The sequence below is a fragment of the Sceloporus undulatus genome, chromosome 1 (genome assembly GCF_019175285.1).
Source record: "Sceloporus undulatus isolate JIND9_A2432 ecotype Alabama chromosome 1, SceUnd_v1.1, whole genome shotgun sequence".
Lineage (NCBI taxonomy): Eukaryota > Metazoa > Chordata > Lepidosauria > Squamata > Phrynosomatidae > Sceloporus > Sceloporus undulatus.
In genome coordinates this window covers 18,859,907-18,882,266 of record NC_056522.1, presented here as the reverse complement: position 1 = coordinate 18,882,266, position 22,360 = coordinate 18,859,907, and the positions used below count along the sequence as shown (strand labels likewise).

Here is a 22,360-nt window from a genome sequence, read left to right as displayed (position 1 = left end):
GGACATCATGCCCCGACTCTGCCCCCAAGCTAGCCTCAATGGCCGGTCTGCACAGCCCCTTACCAAAGTGAGCACATTTCTTCTGAAATGGCTAAAAAGAACCTAACACTTTGAATGTGGAAGGAAGTGAAGCTGATACATTCCTTCATTGCTACTCAAGATATATTCAGTTGTAAGTAATAAACACAATAATAATAATCACAGCATTATAATGCGAAAGAAAGAGAAAATAATGACCCAACAACTGTATTAAGAAACATTTTATTAACAAAACGGTAAATTCCACTTGCTTAGCATTTCCAATAATGGATAAATTGGCCTTGCAACAAATAAAAAAAATTGTAAATATCTATCACAGAAAGCACTATAAGGTTAAGGGCTTCTGACCTCTTTTCTGATATCTTGGGAATGAATTATTTCACACATTATTTTAGTGTATTGTTAAAAAAAGGCAACACAATACAGTAAGAAAAAAAACAACCCATAGCCATCTCATCACAGCACAATCCTAACCATGTTTTACTCAGAAGAAGACCCATAGACATGAATGGGACTTGCTCTCTGTTAAGTGAGCATAGGATTGCAGATTTAGTCAACAATTAGATTACTATAGAGATGGGATTAAGGTGTTTGTTATGTATTTTGAAAAGAGAGAGAGAAAAAAGTGTTTTAATATCGCTACTGCAACATTTGATAAATGCAAACACTTTGTTTGTTATTAAATCACAAAATCAACAAGGAAGAACAGGAGTAACTCCCGAGAAAATAGCTTCAGATTACCTTTACTAGAAAGGGCAATTCCATCACTTATTCCTTAAAAGTAATCATGTTAATGTCAATATAAGACAATGCAAAAGAACCTTGCCATCAGCTTGGAGAATGATAAATGTATTTGTAGCCCCTTCCACGTGGCCTTATCATTGCGAAAATTCATTTCTCATCACTGGCTTATTTTATCTTGGGTATCAATGCCAGTGCCTGCTTCATGGTTCATGGCTGCACCCATTTACTGTCCTTCACTTGGCAAAGGTAAATTATAAAGGTGGTAACTGAAGGGATGGCTGGGGAAATTTCAGTAGGTTATCTTGAGTGTTATGTAGCCTTCACATATTTGCAAGCATTGCCCCACAGACCCAATCTCCAAAGCATTCAGCACGTACAGTATGATCAAACCATTTGGCAGCTTCCAAAGATGGCAACACCAAGGCAGTTTTACATCTGTCTCTAAAGTATTGCTGTGTTGAAGATTCAGAGATCCTTCAATTCCCCCCACTTTTTTTTTGCCCCAGTGGCAGTGAACAGCAAACAAGACAATACAGTGCCCTGCTGGTTAAAGCTAATTTTAAATTCCTTCTTTCTGTCTGTAAAGTATAAACAATTCCACACATCCCAGGAGGCCTTGCACAATATGGATGATTCTCTACTGAACTAGCTACTTTCGGTGCAACATATTCCTCTCACATCTCTCTCACTTAGTGGGACGTTACACAATGGCTTATTGTTGGGAACCCAATGGAGTCATCTTTTTTAAAAGAACAAAACAAAAGTGCAAATTTGTAACATGTTTTTAAATCAAAAATGCATTTGATGTTTATATCTTTGCAAAGATACTGGTTCATTGCCAAACTGACTACCTTAACTTAGAAGAAGAAATTCCATTTAAACCTAGAAGAATTCTAGGAAATAATACAGTACTTTTTTTTTTTTTTTTGGAAAAAAGAACCACTGAAAGGAGAAAAAAGGTACTTTTTCAACCAAAATATGCAAACTAGAATCTTGTTTTGCATTCAGTTTATAAATGGTGTCTCTGCTTTACATAACTGAAAGAAGTTTTAGTGAGAAGAGCTAGAACAATTTAAAGGGCATACTTCTGAATTCTTTTCCAATTAAGTGTAGCAATAATAAAGATTTGGGGACCATTAAATTTGACGTTTCTGTCACATTTCAGGGGTGTGATCAACCATACTGGCCAATGATATATCCAATCTGGAGGGCAAAAGTAATTTAAATCACCACGTTTGTGTCAAGTTTAGTGTGTGCATGGGGCGGGGGAGAGAAATCATGTGATTTTGATTGGTTTTGGTGATGTATCCTGGGAGTGCATGAGTAAACTGAAGAAGAAAAATATGGTGTTTATATCTATATATATATTTGCTTTCTAAGTCCACTTCTTTCATACAAACTACTAAAACTGAACTGCAAAAGAAGAGAGAGAGAGGCTGTACAGGTTAAGAAGAAAATTAGCTGACTCTTATATACATTCATACACATCCTTCTTGGTATGTTCACTATACTGTAAATTAAAACCAAATTCAACTCAAGATTCTTTTTTAAAGAAAAAGGAAGAAGAAGAAAGAACGAATCAGGAGGGGAAGAAAAACGGTGGCAGTTTCTCATGGGTGCCAAAGTAAACAGAAATGTTGGTTGCTCCAGATGTCGTAAAACGGTCTATACCTAGCAACACTTAGAACATTGAGTTTACCAAAAATGGTTGAAGAGCAGATATAGTTTGCATTGTCTATACAACAGGCTAGAAAACATCACTTATCACAGTCCAGAAAGCACATATAGATGTGTTTTTTTTTAATATAAACATATGTAATAACATATTAAGCGTGCATGAACGTTTTTCCCCAATGATTGCATCTATGCCCTCAGGTTTGTTTGTTGGTGGTGTGTGAAAATAAGCCTTATATTTCACTTCATTTGTTTATTGTTATTATTATTATTTTGAAAATAAGGCCGCTATACTGTTTTCCTCACAACCAGAAAGGGGCTTTTTTTTCTTTGAATTTCTCCTTCTCCTTCTTCTTCTTGCATGGTTTATTCAGAAAGGCCAGCACTTCACTTCAAACTCAAGCTCCAATTGTTGTTGCAATGCACAGGGTGACAAACTCAGGTTTGCTTGTTGAGCACTTGTATAGAACGGCAAAGTCTTCTCAGGTAATAAGACTAACTTACTCCTCAGGAATGCGCTAGCACTTTGGCTAAATCCAGATTCATAGGTAGTTTCTCTGTGTGTATGTCTGTGTGTGTGTGTGTGTGTGTGTGTGTGTAAGAGAGAGAGAGCGAGAGATTTCATTTGTTTTGTTTCAGTTGGTTGCATTTTTGTGTAGTGCTGGGTGATGTTTTAGTAGTAATACTCTTTGCCTTATGAGTGTGCAGTAGTTACCATCATCATCTTCAGAAACATTCCAGCAACATAAAGACGGCAGAGTAAATGAAAACACTGTGGATGTAAGGGGATTTATTGACTCCAGTTTCAGTGAAACAAGAGTATGAAATGCTTATTTCATTTTTTCTCTTTCCTTGTTTTTTTTGTTAAAAAAAAGTCTTTTCCTTTCCGATTGCATTCCCTGTGTTCTTTTTCTCCCATTTTTTAAACATTGCATGTGCTTCATAAAAAGTAAAGTAAATAAGTTTTGTTTTATGTCTCAGATAAAATGAAGACTATTTCTATACAATTGTTCTTTTTTCAGCTGTCGGGATCAGACGTAGTACTCCTTATCCTTGTTTTTCTTATTTTTGTTGGAGCTTTTCGAGCTGTTGGGTTGCTTTTCCTTAATCACAGCCCCGTTGGACTGTGCTGAGTTACTGATGTAGTTTCGACTCTCATCAACATGGTAGGAGCCTTCATCCCGATTCCTGTACTTGTACATGGCATAGAGGAGGATGAGGATGCACAGAGCAGCCGCAGCCACAATCCCAACTACCATGCCAGTCGTGCTGCTGGATTCCCGAACCACTTCATCTGAACTTGGGTATCCTCCTCGTCCAGGCTTAGTTGGACTTGCTGTAAGCAGAAAGATGTATTTAGTACAAAACAGAACATTACATTTTAAGACAGTGCATTATCAAATCACACTTAATGGATCAGCAAAGTAAGGCTACTTTCTTCTGCCTCCTCTACCACTTCTAGTATCCAGTTTGTGTTCAGAAGAAACACAGGCCAAGATCCTAGATCAGATACTTAGTTAAGTAGCATCTCCCAGCTGGACCAGTCCCCCAGTCCTGATTTACCAAGCATCAGATATGGTGAGCAATAGAGGCAGTATTCTTATTTGTGGGGGTGTGATCTCATTTTGTCCCAATACAGTCCAATACAGTTTGTCCCAATATACCCTGATCCCAGCCATTGTGTCCACTGGCTGCATGGGCAGTTGGGGAGTGGCTAGTGAAGACTGAAATGAGCCACAAATACAGGTGTATCATTTAAATAAAAAATTAACATAACATAATTGCTTCAATCGGTATGAACTTATTACCATAATTTAGAAAAAAAATCATAGAATTAGAGCCAATTCAACTGCTGTGGTGACAAACATATTCTCAAGGCAGACCTTTACAATGTTGAAAATAAAAAAAATAGCAGAAGAAAATCCTTCACATTTGTTGACAATGAAATCAGATATTTTTATTTACATGATGCGACTGTATTTATGGCTTGCTATTGTTCATTACTGTTTAGTCAGAAGCCTCCAGTGGTTTGTGCTTGTTTGTGTTTATTTACCTGGGTTCTGTGGGTTAAAGAGATCAGGGTGCACTATAACAGTGCGTCTAGTCAATGAAGAAAACCACAAGAAGGTATGTGCTTAGTTACTGAATGTTTATACACACACACACACACACTACTGTTCTTAAACCAGCACTACTAAACTCTCCAAGAGTTTTTCCCCATTTATTTCCTGCAACACACAAACCAAGAAGGATGTTCCAAATTTGACTGAAACTTCTCTTTAGCAAATTAGCAAGAAGTGTGAAACTTCATTGAGAAATTTTATTAACCAACACAAAACTGATTTCCAAGAGCCCTCAAATTCCATTTTTCAGGGTGGCAGTCATTTGCTTTTGGTAAATTTTGTTTGCCTTTTCTTGTGCTGCTTTTCAGACATGGTTAGTACAATATTTGTATGCAATACAATTAATCTTAAGGATCCTTAGAGCAGCAATGTCTGGTCATAATGAAAAAAACACAAATATGATAATCATATGTCATAAATATGATTCTGGTCCACCACATTAGGTAATTTGAGAAACACTGTACTAGAGTATATGACACCCCTCAAAAAGCTCTCTTAAAATGTTACTTACCTATAGCCACCCAAGGTTCCTTTCCACAGGTGTGGAAAAGTGGTAAATTATTGTGTGTTTTTTAAAGGGAAAAGAGCAGCTACCAAATAGATATAAAGCACTGAGCTGTATGGAGCACTATCAGAAGGCAATGGGGTTGACTCATACCAATGGTTCTTAAAATATTTATATAAAGGTGGACATGCTGCTAAATCCTTTGTACATGATAACTGGAGAATGATGGCAAATACCAAACAGTGAATGCCTTGCTGCAATGCTTGCAATCTCCTCTCACCAGAGGCTTACGAAAGTGCATTAGCAATTGGCAGAATACAGATTTGAGGTATGAGCGAAGATGCCCTTGCCCGAAACTACTTTGGCAGAGGGACAAGCTGGAAAGCTCTTTTGATAAAACACAGAATTGATGGGAAGAGCATCATAAAAACTAGATATCAGCAAGCAGGACTTGGGGATGGGTGAGGTGAATAATCCAACATTAAACTCTGAGGGCGTTTACAAGGAAGACACACAAACAAGACACGGGGTTGTCATTCTGCTTAACATTATGCATAATTTATTTGCCAAGAATTTCTGTTCCATTCCTTTTAAAAACAACAACTAAGATTCAGATATTGATGCTGCTCTTACTCTGGAAGCCTTATTTTTCTATAGGGCTATTGTTCTCTTCGCTGGCATACCTGTTTCTCATCACAAGCTACTCTTTTCTGTTCCCAAGCTTGCTTTGTTCTTTCCGCCCACAGCCTCAATCATAATATTCTCTATTTCCCCACTTTTACTGGCTTCTGTGTAATTGCACATGGTAATTTGGCATTTATGAGGAACTTATCCTTTTAAAGTTCTCCTCAGTGATCTTCCTCCTACTTATCTTTGCATCTGTCACTTGACACCCATTTTCTTTGTTTTGCTCCATATAATCACTTATTCAAAAGGAGCGGGGTTTTGCATGCCTTAGAACCATTGACATTTGTAAGAAAATTTTGCTTGCATTAAAAAAGACCTCAGCTACCTTTTCACCCCATGCTCTGTGGTGACTGGTGACTTCTGTGTCGGTGGGGTGGTGAATCTGCCCTAGGTTTTAGTTCAAAATTTAACTCAGCTGTCCAAGATATTGAACCTATTGGCAGGGTATTGCTGGTTTGCTGGTTCAAAGTTCAGACTAGAACTCAGCATGAAATTACCTGCCTTACTGACAAGGAAGCCAGCCACTAAAACTGCCTAATCCTACTCTGAGAACTGAGACAGTATCCATTTAGGCAAGGGATGGACATCTGTTGGGAATTAGGGGACCACAGTGGCCTTTAGTGGACATCGGTTGGGGGGGGGGAGGTATTTTCTCTAAATGTCTTCAACACCCCTGATGGGTCACAGGGAGATGTTTTAATACTCAGTCAGTATCTGGGTCACCTTCTGTTATTTTTTTTTGGGGGGGGGGGGCATGGGGCAATTCCCCCCCCCCACACACACACACCTTTCAGGTTATCCTTACAATCATTTTCAAGAAGCCTAGGGATCACAGTTTCCTAACCCCTGATCTAGGAAAATATTTTGGTCATGGTGGTGAAACGAGGAACTAATCAAGTTGGCTTTTTAATGGTTGTCTGCAACTAATGGTTCTTTGTTAATCAGATTCACATCGAGCAGAAAACCAAAGCTTTACTAATTTCTTCTCAAACTTTTCCAGAACTTGCAGTTAATTTCACTAAAGGTCTGATACCATTTGTTTACAAGACCCTCCAACACCAGTACTGAAAAGTAACTCATCCTACATATGGGCACTGGAGAGTTACTTTACCGATTCTGAAATATGATGATTGACATCTGTTTTATATGGTTATCTATCAACATCTGCAACTAAAGATGCGTCGTACAAAGTTGGGTATAGGTTGTGCATCATCCCTGCAAGCTTTCACCTGACATATCTGAACTGAAAGTCTATATTAGCCCTTGACAGCTCTTTTTATTCCAGGTACACTCAACACACTGGTTGTGCTAGCCTCACTCCCTTCTCACAAGTTTCCATCACTATCTATATGGAGAGAGTCTTCATGCGAGTTGGATCACTGGAAAGTTAGGATCCAGGTGTGTGGAGATCCTTCACTGATAGAGATGATTCTCCTCTTCAGAAAGGAATCCTTCATATGCAGGAGATGACAAAAGCATGCAAGGAGTGGGGCAGGGTTATTAGACTGCCTCATTACTTTGCATACTCAGAATAGGATATCTGAGGTCTACCACTGGAAACAATGTTGTCAAATGGGTTTATCCTTTCAATAGAACATGGTTGCTGGTAACTGACAAGAATCTACTCTTGGAAATTATGGTCTAGGTCTCACTGGCACTAATCTTGAGCTAGCTCCATATTTTATTCCATCAAGGATGACATACTTTTGACAATGATCCTGCATTGCACAGGAAGAAACATAATACTCTGCTTGTGCAGTTCCACTCTGTCTCAGGGTTCATGGTTGCATAAACTTACTTTAAAAAGCAAGCACACACTCACTCAGCTGTTTATTGGCCAGTGGTACAAGTGAAGCACCCAGAAACCATCCAAATTTTCTGTAAGCAAACTGTCGTTTCCCCCTCCTGGACTTCCAACAGAGTATACTGGGAGTTCCAGAGGAGACCCTGCACCAACTCCTGGACACTAAGTGGCTAAGGGAGTGCACACCAGCCCTTTGGAGCAGGTATGCAAGGTGAGTACTGGACAAGGAGGTACTGGATAGCTCCTTCTGCAACAATTATCCAAGGATATACACATTGAAAGCATGTTTATGACAATAACAGGATTCCAGTCTATGGTTTCAAGAGTGGACAAAATGCACCCTTAGGGACAGATGTGGCCTCTGAAAGCTGCTTTTGAGGTTTCTCAAGCCACCTATCCTATTTCTGACAACAAAACATGGTTGGACTGCATCTCCTGGAAACAATACAGAGTTCAAATAGGTTGTAGCCCTCCCACAATTATTCACATTAAAAAAACCAACTGGCTGACATCCCATTAGTGTGTTATAGTAGTGATAACTTCAACTTATGCTATCATAATCCATTTTCGCAGTGGTTGTGCAGATCAGAATGCTTTATTGAGCATCCAAGAACCAAAATGTGACACCAAAACAACTTTTAAACAACTTGTCCATTTCTATGTTGTTGATAAGGAGGGGATGAGTGGAGATGCATTCAGCTATTTTTCTGCCACTGGACAAGCTGCAGGGACTTAACATAGATGTTTATCACACTATGCTCTTAAAGAGGTACTATTCCAGTGTGACTCCTCTAGCTGCCTCCTGTTGCATGCTGGGATTGGCAGTTTTAAGGAGGGGTATTTAGAATTCTCAGGCAGAGAAGTTCAGCTCCTTAAAACTGCCAATCCCAGCATGCAACAGGAGGCTGCTAGAGGAGCACTGGAATAGTACCTCTTTAAGAGCATAGTGTGATAAACACCATGATCTACAGGGACTTCCTGAGGATACCTGGAGATCCCTGCAGATGCCTGTGGCAGTGGGTCCAGCAAGCAGAAAAGCAGCTGGATATAGCAATGGACACATAGACAAACTCCTGATGCAGGATTCCAGCCCCTGAATTTTTCAGCGGTTTGTGGTAATCTTTATGGCTTCTGGGTAAGAAACCTGCCCCTTGGACATGCTGGGGTTACCCATCTATGCTTTATATGGCGAGAAGAACAAAGTCACTCCCAAAAGGAGATCCAGATGCCTATAAAAGAACCTTTGGATGCAACACCTTTGTAACTATTTCACCTTAACACAAGCTAATAAAAAAGCCTTTCTTTTATGCTTTGCTACCATCTTTGCCTACCTTGAGGCCTAACAGCTTCTCCTTGGGTTTTTACTTCTAAACATTATAAGGTTGAAGTGGGTACATTTTACGCCTCTTCCCCCCCCCCCCCCCTTAAATCATACACTTTCGGGTTCTAGTTCAATGTCACACTAGGAGTCCATCTCATAGTGGTTAGAAACAACAATAGGTGTTTCCCCCCCTTTTTTTTGTGGCTATTGTTACCTGCAGCATAATGTAGATGTGTCAACAATTGTTTTACAAGAGACAGTTCACTATGGCTGAATAAAAACTCTTGAGGATATCTATAGTGAGTGAAAATGAGAGGGACTTATCAAGCGGAATGTGGTTTTGGAAATTAATTTCTGCCCAAGAAAGAATGGAACCTGCTGAATAAACTTTCCCACTAACTAATGGGTGAAAAGTTGTCTTTGAATGTAAGCATCTGAGGCAAAAGCTGTCAATTATGTTTGCTATTAATGTCTGCTAAATGGTGTCTTTCAGTCTCCTTTTTATAAGGAGATATTCTTTTGAATACTGAGGCCTGAAACATGAAACTGAAGAAACTTATTTTAAGCAGAACAGTTTTTTTTTAAAAAAAGCACACACCATGAAACCTGCTGGCATTTTTCTACTTTAAGCATCTTTTCACAATTATCTCACTAACTCCATCTGTCTAAAAAGACACAACCACTTAATTAAGCGAAAGTGTTTCTGTCATTCTCAGAGTAGCTGTTTGTAACCTGAGGTGCTGGAGATGAAGTGGGTACTGAGATAAAATTGGGATGTTTTGTTTAATTCATTACATTCGTAAAGAGAGTAACTTTTCCAGTGATATGCAAAGAGTTCTTGTAGCACCTTTGAGACTATCTGACAGAAAGAAAGAATTTGTTAGCATAAACTTTTGCAGACTTAAGTCTACTTCCTCAGATGCAAAGATCCCTTTGCATAGTGCTCCAGACTAACAACTATGTCTTTGAATTTTCTAATAATTTTAATATTGGTTGCTATTGAGCATTCTTCTGTGGGTTATTTTGCAGCCCACTTGGTTCAGTTAGAAGTACAATGTTAGTGGAATGATGAAAGAAACTCTGAGGTAATTAAAAAAAAACGTAGTAGGTACTACACACACCATCTTGGAAGGGATAATGAGGTCCTGGGTGGCTAATCACAATATTTCCAATAGCAAACAAAAAAAACCATGACAAGTAGAAGTGTGGCCTATGAATATAATCAATAGAAAATAAAGAATCAAAAAGTAAATAGGTGATCCTTGAGTAGAAATTGTACCAACTACATCAGAAGATGGAAACTGTTCCTTCTTGTTCCAACCTTCTATGACCAATTTGGCTTCAGATGACTTTGTTCCACCAAATGCACCACCTACATTTAATCTCTAGCTTTTCTGATACAAAGACAGTGGAGGGAAGGAATATTAGAAAATGCTGAAAAATTCTTCTTAACATTTCTGCACAGAAAATGCTCTTGTCTTCTCAGGAAACTTTCCTGCCAGGAAATGTTGACTGGCATTATGATATCTTAAGCTTGATTTAGAACATTATAATTAATCAAATTCACATTTATGGTCATTGCATGATTGCAAAAACAAAAGCACCCCCAAAACCAACCTCTGAATCTTTGTAAACCCACAACACAGCCATTTATGACACAATGAAGAGTGGGATGGTGAATAATGATGTGCTGGCTCCATAGCTACAGCCAGTATTTTATATCCACTAGTAGTTAAGACTACTTAACCTCTCTTTGTCCAACCCTCCCCAAACCTCATGGAAGAGTTACCAGTACTTTGGTCACCAACAGAATGAGCTAGTTAATGGAGTGCAAGTGGTGGGATCCTTAGGTGGAAATGATCATGAACTCCTGGAGTTTGTTATACGATGGAAAGGAGAAGCCAGGCATAGTTAGACTTTAGGAAAGCTGATTTTAGTAAACTTAGATAAATACTGGGGATGATCCCGTGGTCAGGAATACTAAAAGAGAAGGAAGTTCAAGGTGGATGGGAGTTTCTACAGCGGGAGATACTGAAGGCACAATTTCAAACAGTTCCAGTGAGGAAGGAAAATGAGAGATGTCTCAAGAAACCAGGATAGATGACTAAGGAACTTTCAACTAAGCTAAGTTTTAAATGGAACGTGTATAAGAAATGGAAAAATGGGGAAATCACCAAAGAGAAATTCAAACAAATAGCTAGCATGTGTAGGGGTAAAGTCAGAAAAGCTAAAGTGCAGAATGAACTCAGGCTTGCTAGAGAGGTTAGGAATAACAAAAAGGGCTGTTTTGGATATGTCTGTAGCAAAAGGAAGAAGAAGAAAATGGTAGGGCCACTGTTAATCTAAATGAATTTAAGTCTCCGGGACCAGATGAACTCCATCCAAGGGTATTAAAAGAACTGGCAAATGTAATATCGGAACCATTGGCAATAATCTTTGAAAACTCCTGGAAAACAGGAGAGATCCCAGCAGACTGGAGGAGGGCAAACGTTGTCCCCATCTTCAAAAAGGGGAAGAAAGAGGATCCCAACAATTATTGTCCAGTTAGTCTGACATCAATACCAGGAAAGATTCTAGAGCAGATAATTAAACAAAGAGTCTGTGAACATCTAGATAGCAATTCCATAATCACAAAAACTCAACATGGGTTTCAGAGAAATAAGTCTTGCCAGACAAATCTTATCTCTTTCTTTGATAAAATTACCAGCTTGGTAGATGAAGGGAATGCTGTGGATATAGCATATCTTGATTTCAGTAAGGCCTTTGACAAAGTTTCCCATGACATTCTTGCAAACAAGCTTGTAAAATGTAGGCTAGACAAGGTAACTGTTATATGGATTTGTAATTGGTTGTATGGTAGAAGCCAAAGGATGCTTAGCAATGGCTCCCTTCCATCCTGGAGAGAAGTGACCAGTAGGGTTTCAAAGGGCTCTGTCCTGGGCCCAGTGCTATTCGACATCTTTATCATGTTTATCATTCTGAAGTTTGATCCTGTCCTCTGGGGTATTAGCTACTCCTTCTAATTTGGTGTCATATGCAAATTTGATAAGTATATCCCCAATTCTGTCATCCAACTTCAAAATGACCTTAATAGATTAGAAAACTGGGCCAAAGCTAACAAAATAAATTTCAACATGGGGAAATGTAAGGTACTGCACTTAGGGCGGAAAAAAATGAAATGTACAGATGGGTAACACCTGGCTGAATGAAACTACGTGTGAAAGGGATCTGGGAATCCAAGTAGACCACAAGTTGAACATGAGTCAACAGTGTGATGCGGCAGCTAACAAGGCCAATGCGATTTGAGGCTGCACCAATGTCTACAGTGTCTAGATAAAAGGAAGTAATAGTGCTACTCTATTCTGCTTTAGTCAGGCCCCACCTGGAATATTGTGTCCAGTTCTGGGCACCACAATTCAAAAAGGACATTGAGAAACTGGAGCATGTCCAAAAGAGGGCGACTAAAATGGTGAAGGGTCTGGAAACCATTCCCTATTAGGAACGACTTAGGGAGCTGGGGATGTTTAGCCTGGAGAAGAGAAGGTTAAGAGGTGAAATGATAGCCCTGTTTAATTATTTGAAGGGATGTCATACTGAGGAGGGAGCAAGCTTCTTTTCTGCTGCTCCAGAGCACAGGACCCGGAGCAATGGATGCAAGCTCCAGAAAAAGAGATTCCATCTCAACATTAAGAGGAACTTCCTGACAGTAAGGGCTGTTTGACAGTGGAACAAACTCCCTTGGAGTGTAGTGGAGTCTCCTTCCTTAGAGGTCTCTAAACAGAGGCTGGATGGCCATCTGTCGAGGATGCTTTGATTTAGATTTGCTGCATGGCAGGGGGTTGGACTGGATGGCCTTTGCAGTCTCTTCCAACACTATGATTCTATGATTCTATGATTCTAGAATGGATCCAAGCAATGGATGCCAAGTAAAGTTTACAGGTGGAGGGGAGAAGAGTTACAATTGTGGTGATAGTGTCACAATCATGGCATCTCTTTGCATTCTAAACACAAAAGCCAACCTGACCAGACATTAACTGTTGGTTCAACACAGACAATGGGATCTCAAGGCAACAGGCAGATTTTAAGGTGCATGACAGGATAAGTGCCACTTCCTCCTTCAAAATAAAATACAATGAAACCTGGCTTGGTTTTACAATTGGATTAACTGCTGTGGATTTGCCTGAGGAATATTTGGAATTATAATTTTGTGAGGGTATTAAGCTACATTAATTAAAAAAAACATTTCCTTACAACATTTTTCATCACTAACTCTGTTCCCAATAGCGACTGAAAAGATATGGAACTGTCTGTGACCATCTTTTTACTACAGCGAAGAGCACTCTCTAGAGAAGCATCCATGGTTATACTCGTGCACAATGAAAAGCAACCAAACACCAAACAACCTCAGTATGTCATGGAGTCTCCTTCCTTGAAAATCTTTAAGCAGAGGCCAGATGGCCAGCTGTCGGGGGTGCTTTGATTTCCTGCATGGCAGGGGTTTGGGTTGGATGGCCATTGTAGTCTCTTCCAACTCTATGATTCTATGACCTTATTTCATTGCCCAGGAAATGAGGCCGCCCGCCTCGGCGGGACGGCCCGGTTGCCACTGGGGGATGCCCCCCACGGCGGGCAGCGAGCCCTTCCTGGCTCGAGTGGCCCCAGAAGCCCCTGCGCGGGGCCGCTCGAGCCGCGATTGGCCCGGAGGGAGGGCGGGAGGCGGGACTTCTGCCCGCACTGCTGGGACTACAGGTCCCAGTGGGCTTTGCGGGTGGAAGCGCCCACTGATTGGGCGGTGTCACTAGATGGCGCCGCCCGTGATTGGTTGGGGGGCCAGGGGGCTGGCTTTGGCCCCCTTTGCCAGCCTCCCATTGGCCAGTGGGCCTTTAAAAGGCCCACGAGGCAAGGGAGCCGGCGCCATTTCATTTTGGCTCACCCACCCACCCTCCCTATGTGCATTGCGTATTGTCACAACTTTGTGGGGCGGTTGCATAGGTCTTGGATCTGGTGGGCGTGGTTTCCAGGGCTGCGTAGCACTGGATCGGGAGTCCATCCGGACATGGGGGGGGGTGGCTGCGAGCGATGCCGGGTTGCCATTGCGGAGGCATCATTGGAACAGCTCCCCCTCCATTGACAAGGGATAGTTAGGCGTTGATGCGCGTTGCAAATATGCGATCAATCGCCAAAACGGTTGGAGCGTAAGCATTAACAAAATCCCTTGCCATCCCGAAGCTTGGCCGTGACCAAGCACCTTGGTTCATTCACTCAGCACTGGGCTGATGAATGACAGATCCAGACCTCATGCATTGGAGCCAACCCTACGTTCTGTATTTGCTGTCTTTTGGTATGCTAATAAAGTTGTGGCCTTTCCTCCAACATGCACTGTTTTCATTTGTCCGTGGCGGCGGCCCTCTAAGGCAAATAGTACTGTAGATGAAAAAGCTGGTAATCTAAATCAATGATCCTTTGATTTAAGAATTTCCAATTGAAAAGGCTCAAAATCTTTACGGTTGGAAAGCCATAAATATAACCCATCCGCCGGCCTGAGAGGGAGTTCACCAGGCAGGTCCAGCTCCATCAGGACTAGCCTGAAGGAAGTAGACTCTGCCATCCATAAATGCCATCCGCCGGTCTGAGCGGGAGTTCACCAGGCAGGTCCAGCTCCATCAGGACTAGCCTGGAAGAAGGAAGAGCCCTCCCTCCAATCCATCTGCCTTGGTCCAGCCCTCAGAGGAATAGAAGAACCACTGGACCTCATCCCCTTTCCCTCCACATTCCCTTCTCCTTTTGTTTCGTGTCTTTTAGATTGTAAGCCTGAGGGCAGGGAACTGTCTGATTAAAAATAATAATTGTAAGCTGCTCTGAGAGCCATTAGGGCTGAAGGGCAGGGTATAAATATCTAAATAAATAAATAAATAAATAAATATCACCCACAAATATTTATGCTGCCTTTATGGCAGTGGTGATGCCTTGGCCAAGAGCAAGAAGACCATAGCTCTATCTTTTCATCACACTCTCAGGGTTTAACCCACCATCCTGTCTTTCACTGGCCCCTTTCACCACCATGATCAATGAAGTACCTATATTGTGCTTTTCCTCATTATGGGTCCTCCCCTTGCTTTTACACATCTTTTTGAATTGTATCATATACCAAACTAGATGGGATTGATTTTTATATTCTTTTTTTACTGCAGCCATGAAATAACTTGTCTGGAACAATCATGATTGGCTACAGTTCTCCATTGTGCATTAGAGAGTTATTATAATTCTTGGCAGCCCTTCAGCATGCTTCTTAAATTTCAATAGTAAGAGAAAATAAGTGACTATTGCCAATGTCCAGTCTTCATTAATACTGTGAAAAGAAAATGGGAACTGAAGACTCCTGCAGTGTTTGTGAATTGAAATTAGCAAAGACTCCCCCCTTCTTTCTCTCTTTCTCTTTTTTAAAAAATATATTAAAATACTTGCTTTGTTCATACTCATGCTTTTGCATAAACCAAGTATGGGAGCAACCTGGAAATTATTCACCAGACAATATTTTTTTTGTTTAAATAAAGCCATTGCATTTACAATGAGGGATAAAAGTGATTATTTGGTTGTGTACGCTCTGCAGGCTTTCAGCTTTGGAACAGCAGGAAACCACAGAGCTCTGTTATATGGACACAGTTCTGCTCCTCTGTTCTCCAAGCTATACATCGAAGTCTATCTCATTGGGGTCCCAGCTTCTCTCATTTGGTTTAAAGCCATGTTAAACTGGCTAAAAGATCATTTGGTTCAGTCTCCCTTGGAGGATCACTTGCTGAATCATACTTATGGGTGGTTTGGTATTTTGGGATCTTACTTATTTGGGGGGCAACCCAACCCCTCCTTTATACAAGCAAAAACTGCAGACCAAGATGATGGAATGTAGTGCTACTTTATTTTGAATTTACTAGTTTATTAAGTATAGGGATACTTCTGGCCTGAAACCTGTTGCTGACATATGCTTGAATAACCTGGTGTTATGCAACTGTATGCAATTTTATGTTCATTTCAAAAGAAAGCAACCAGAACCTCCTTGCGCAATACGTTTTGATACAAGACAAGTTTGCAATACAGGTATATGCCCCCAAAGCCATTTAGTGCCCATGTAGGGGCACTGGGACAGTGTCTGACTATAATTCTGTAGCCAAAAGAAAAAAAGGAGACTATCTGTTGGAGTTCCCCAGGGCTCTGTTCTGGGTCCCCTTCTGTTTTCTCTCTACACACTGTCCTTAGGTAAACTCATTAGCTCTTTTGGTTTTTCCTACCATCTGTACGCCGATTACACCCAGTTGTATCTTTCCACCCCTGACCTTTCTCCAAGGCTTGAACAGCAAGTCTCATCTTGTCTCACAGCTGTCTCGCAGTGGATGCGCCATCGGCGTTTGAAGCTCAACATGTCCAAGATGGAGCTTCTTGTCTTTCCTCCTAAGTCCACCCTTCAACACTCCTTTTCTGTCTCTGTGGACAACATTTCTATTCAACCAGTCCAGCAAGTCCGCAGTCTTGGTTTTATCTTTGATTCTTCTCTGTCGTGTAGCCCTCAGATCTAGACCACAGCCAAGGCTTGCAGATTCTTTTTGTACAATATTGCCAAAATCCGACCATATCTCTCTGTCTCTACTGTCAAGATTCTGGTCCATGCCCTAGTGGTCTCACGACTTGATTACTGTAACATCCTCCTGGCTGGGCTTCCTCTTTCCCACCTCCATCCTTTAATTTCTGTCCAGCATTCTGCTGCACGCATTATCACTTCCGCCCACCGCTCTGACCATATCTCTCCTTTGTTGGCATCCCTTCACTGGCTCCCCCTCCCTTTCCGTATTCAGTACAAGCTTCTGCTGTTGACTTTTAAAGCCCTCCATGGGCTGGCCCCTCCTTACTTATCAGACCTTCTTTCTCCTCACCTTCCCACTCGGGCCCTCCGTTCTGGTAGTCAAGGTCTGCTATCCCTGCCCTGGATTTCCTCTGCCCCATCCCAGATTCTCCCCTTTTCACTTGCTGCTCCTCACTCCTGGAACCTTCTTCCCCCGCAAGCAAGGGCCATCACTTCTTTAACCAGCTTCAAAACGGAGTTGAAGACCATCCTGTTCAGAGAAGCGTTCTCAGGCATTGCATAATTGTCGCTATTTGATGTTCTTTTGTGTCCTATTTTATTGAATCATTTCCTGTATTGCTATGTATTTTATATGTATTGTCCTACTAGAGAGGCAGGCTAGCTCCAACAGGCCTCCCCTGGAAGAAGTTTACCCATCCATTAAGAAGCCAAGCCCTCCCTCCAGTCCATCTGCCTTTGTCCAGGGCTCGGAGATAGAGAAGAATTGCTGGACCTCATCCCCTTCCCGCCACCACTCCCTTCTCCTTTTATGTTGTGTCTTTTTAGATTGTAAGCCTAAGGGCAGGGAACCGTCTAATTAAAATATTGTATGTACAGCGCTGTGTAAATTTACAGTGCTTTATAAATAAAGGATAATAATAATAATAATAATAATAATAATAATAATAATAATAATAATTTGCTTTCCCAGATATCTGGAGATTCATGAAAGTGATATCTGTTTTTTTCCTTCACCTGTAGAACTGTACCTAGTACTGCCCAGGGACTGACTGCTTCCCCCAGCCAGAAACAGCTAATCTGTTTGTTGTTGCTGTTGTATTTATTAGGGATATAAATATGTTCATGGAGCTCTACATTCTGCAAGCATCATGTAGGAGGGCCCTGGCTATTGTATAGTCCAGAAAAGATTTTATCACACAGTTTTGGGAGGAAAAATAGAAGGAATGGTCTCAGTTCCCCTCTTCTACCCTGCCAAGTAGTGAACTAACTGTATTTCTGTTTATTTATTTTTAAAAAAACATCATCAGCAACCCACCTCCCCCCTCAAAAAACCCCCATGTGTACACAGGTCCCTTGATGCTATGAATATGCCATTTTGGATAGCATCTACTCAGTTTTAATCAAACAAGTAGGATTGGCTATTAGGCAGATATTTAAATTCATCTGTAAAACTATGAGAACTAAGCAAAGTTGCTTTTGGGCTATAACTGCAACAATCCCCCAGCCAGAATGGAAGAAGATTACACACTTGATCGTTACAGGAAATCAAGCCCTGTTTAAATACTTGAAGGGATGTCACATTGAGGAGGGAGTTAGCTTGTTTTCTGCTACTCCAGAGCACAGGACCCGGAGCAATGAATGCAAGCTCCAGGAAAAGAGTTTACACCTCAACATTAAGAGGAACTTCCTGACAGGGCTGTTCGACAGTGGAACAAACTCCCTTGGAGTGTGGTGGAGTCTCCTTCCTTAGAGGTCTTTAAACAGAGGCTGGATGGCCATCTGTCGGGGATGCTTTGATTTAGATTTCCTGCATAGCTGGGGGTTGGATTGGATCGCCCTTGCGGTCTCTTCCAACTCTATGATTCTATGAAGAAGGTACTGGCCTCCAATACTGTAGGAGGTACTGCAGTCAGTCCACTACAATCAAGAACTGTACATTCCAGTACCACATGTACAAGACAAGACTAGAAACATTTGGAAAGCCAATAACGTAAGCATACAGAACCCACAGACTACATATCAAAACACAGTATGTGCAAGACTATCCATTTGTACAGGCTTGTTGTGGCTATTAACTACGCTCAAGTTGAAGTCGACTCATGGCGACCCTATAGATGAGACATCTCCAAGGTCCCATCCTCAACTGCCTTGTTCAAGTCCTGCAGACTCAGACCCATGGCTTCCCTCAACTTTTGACCACTGTCTTGATGACATTTCTTGATGCTTCCAGCTGAGAATGAAAAAAAAACCTTCTGAGCATTCTTTACATCATTACAACAGACACTCAGGCTGAGCTTCTTCACTGTCACTATGATGACAGGACTCTGTTGTTGTCGACACCCATGTCTCATGATGCCAGTCCCACAAAACTTACTCTTTCAGCCAAGCATTGCCCCAAGCGAAGGGTTTCTGAGGTGCTGCAGATCAGGGCACTGGGAAATGACGTCTTCAGTGCTCTCTCAGACACACTGAAAACAGGTCCTTCAACCATTACTTCTCTCAGCATGACTCACAAGCTGGAGAGCACTCCAGATGTAATTTCCTGATTTGCAGCACCTTGGAAAGCCTTCAGTTGTGAGGATACTTGGCTGTAAAGGTAGATTATGAGGGGTCATGCTCAGTTATTAAGAACCATAAATGTGAATCCTAGAAATAATGAGACTGTTGAGTCCAGTTTATGATCTTGTAAATACTGGACAGAATGCCAACCACATTGTTCTGTGCTTCTGAGGACATTCAGTTCTCACTCGGTTGTATAAGTGATGGCACTTTGGGTTTCCCCTTTAAGAATTAGACTTTTGCACCTTGTACCTCTGGAGGATTCTGCTCTACGGTAGGAAAGAAGAGTTAAGTTAAGCCATCTCCAAATCTTCTTCAGGCCACGGACATAGCTTACAGCTACAACATTGTCCCATAATTAGGCCAGATGAACAGGACTCCTAAGTAATTCTCAGAATCTCAGTAATTCTCAAGATGGGAAGGCTGAGGATTTGGTCTGGTGTCAACTCAGCTGGACCTCCACTATCCTGGACAGTCTTGAGTGTCCTCTTCTTGTTATTTTGGGTCTTTGAGTTTATTCCAATTTATGCCAGTCTTGTCCTAGAGTTTTCTTGACAAATTCCATTCAGAGTAAATTTGCCACTACCTTCCTCTAAGGCTGAGAGAATGTAATTTGCCCAGGTCAACCAGTAGATTTTTATGGCTCACTGGGTTTCAAATGCTGGTCTTCCAGAATCTTAGTCTGACATTCAAACTACTGTACGCCACTGGCTCATTGTGATGCTGGATGCAGTTCTTTTTCAAAAATTAAACTCTAACATAAGAACAATAACAAAAAAATATCTATGGGATGTAACAAACTGCTTTTAAAGTAGCAAGATGTTATCATTGGCATAGAGGGTAGAGACAAACTTTGTACTAACCAGTGACTTTTTAAAAGGTAATTTTCTAAGAACTGAACTATATGCTCTGAAAAAATTAGAAGTAGCTTTGTGGGTTTATTCTGCTCTGAAAAGAATATATTTGACTTGACTAAGGAATTTGGACTATGTTCTACTGCTCTTTCCAGGCCTGTGCCAAACATCACAAGACTACATTAGCTTGGTCATAACCTGGTTTCCTCTGTGCCAGTTCACAGGGCCTCTGACATGGAGATGTCATAAAATCCTTTGCCAGACAGGATGCTTGTCATAGTTTTTTGTGGGTTTTTTGGGCTATGTGGCCCCCCAAAAACCACAAAAAAAACCCTATAGATGCCGGCCATAAAAGCCTTCAACTTCACACAGGATGCCATCAGTTGTAGGGACATCCATCTGGCGCATGGGAAAGTTCTTTATTGGATAACACCTCCTAGAATCCCCCAACCAGCACAACCAATAGACATGTTAGCAGGTAGATTCTGGCAATTGTGGTCTAATAAAGGAATGTTTTTTTACGGCTTAGGTTCAGACTATCGGAGAGACCATATCTCCCCATATGAACCTGTTAGAGACCTAAGATCTTCAGGGGATGGCTTTCTCTCAGTTCCATCACCAGGTTAACATGGTGAGGACATGAGAGCAATCCTACTCAGTGGCTGCTTTTATCCTCTGGAAGGGTTTCCACGGGAGGCTAGCCTGGCCCCCTCCCTGCTTTCCTTTTGTTGTCAAGCAAAAATGGTTTTATTCAGGCAGGGTTTTAATGTATAATCATGGGATGGCTTTTAAATGTGTTATATGGAGTGTGTGCTGTAGTTACGATTTTTTAAATGTATGTAATTTTGTACTGTTTTTATTTGATGTTTTTAATTGTTTTTATTGTAAAGTTTTAAAAATGTTTTATTTGTGAGCTGCCCTGGTTCCCTTTCTGGGAGAAAGGCAGCATAAAAATGAAATTAATAAATAATTAGCTTCTGAACTCACCCTTATGGCCATGTCTATACAGTGGGCCCTTGTTATCCACTGAGGATTGGTTTCAGGATACCCAGTGAATAACAAAATCCATGGATGCTCAAGTCCCATTAAATACAATGGCATAGTAAAATGGTGTCCCTTATATAAAATGAAAAATCAAAGTTTGCTATTTGGAATTTATACTGTTGGGGAATATTTCAAGCTGTGGGTGGATAAAAAAAAATCATGGATAAGGAGGGCTGACTGTAGTTGGGAAACTTGAAACAATGGGAAAATATTTTTCAGGGGGCATGAATCATGGGACTTCCCTATGTTTGGATTGTCTATGCACTAACTGCCATTACCTTTTCATTATTCTTGAATCACAGAAATGCAGCTTGATTCTTTGACTGTGGAACTGAACAAATGGACAAGGAAGGAGGTGTGTGTGTGTCTGGGTATTCTGCCTGTGTAATCTTGTGATTGACAAGGCCACAGTCTTTTGCGGTGGACTGCACACGCTTTCTTTGCAATCAATGCTGAGCTTCGTTCAATAACTACTGTGCTTTGGGTGAGCCTTGTGTCTCTTTATGTGAGTTTTCTGTTTTTTTAAAAAAGCTACCTTCTATGGATCAGAGCACTCTGCTTTGTGCACTTGAGATGTTACATCTTGCCCTCCTTCAGTTTTACTTAGCCATTTTTCCTCCATCTTTGTTTTGTTTCCAATCCTATAGACTAGCCATTACATTAAATGCTACATTCTTCATGCCCCAACATGCCTGTAGATTTTGCAATTGTACTGTCGCTAAGCTACTGCTTCCGTACTCTACTCTGACTGTTATTTCCCAATTGCTCCTAATACATATAGGCTGCAGTCTTTGAATCCCATTTTGGGAGAAGAGCAGGATTTAAATCCCATAAATGAATAGATAATAAAATAAATATGTAAGTTCCTTTGCATACACAGCTGTACTTTTTTTTGCCAATATGAAGTGAACTTATTCAGTTCAGACTTATATAAGCAAACTTCTGCAAAAATAACCATCTCACAGGCATTTTTGAGTGGCGCATAACTATTTGTAAGTGCCTTCAATGCACCATTTGATTCACTGGGATTAAAAAGACAGCCACTCTGCATTCTCCACTGCAGAATGGAAAAAATAATCAAGCACAATGGCAGATAATGCAATTGGTAGCACAATGTTGACATTTTCCAGAAAGTTGGTATAGTACAACCACAATATAACTACACCAAGTGTAGATTTATATTATGTAGACATTATGTAGGATCTCAGATGTAACAAGATCTTCAAGTGGCTGCAGCGATATGCCACACACAGCGATATGCCACACCGGATGCCACAAACTGCTCACAGACCACAGTTTTCTCACTCTGAATGATTTGAGTGATTGTTTCCCCATACCACAGCACTTATGTTTTTTCTTACTAAATTACCAGAGCTGGAGTATACATGCGCCCATGAAGATATATCCTTTGTAACTAAAACAGTTCCAAC

General features: G+C 41.0%; 1 protein-coding gene across 34 annotated transcripts in view; it reads right to left on the bottom strand.

Moving 5' to 3' along the window:
- Positions 1 to 245: 245 nt before the first annotated feature.
- Positions 246 to 22,360, bottom strand: part of NRXN1 (neurexin 1) — a 1,287,750-nt gene continuing 1,265,635 nt past the window's right edge. For all 34 annotated transcript variants that reach the window (XM_042451209.1, XM_042451219.1, XM_042451256.1 and 31 more), the window contains one exon: positions 246 to 3,793. In XM_042451209.1, the coding sequence (XP_042307143.1) occupies positions 3,489 to 3,793 (305 nt within the window). In that variant the 3' untranslated portion in view covers positions 246 to 3,488. The remainder of the gene's footprint in view (positions 3,794 to 22,360) is intronic.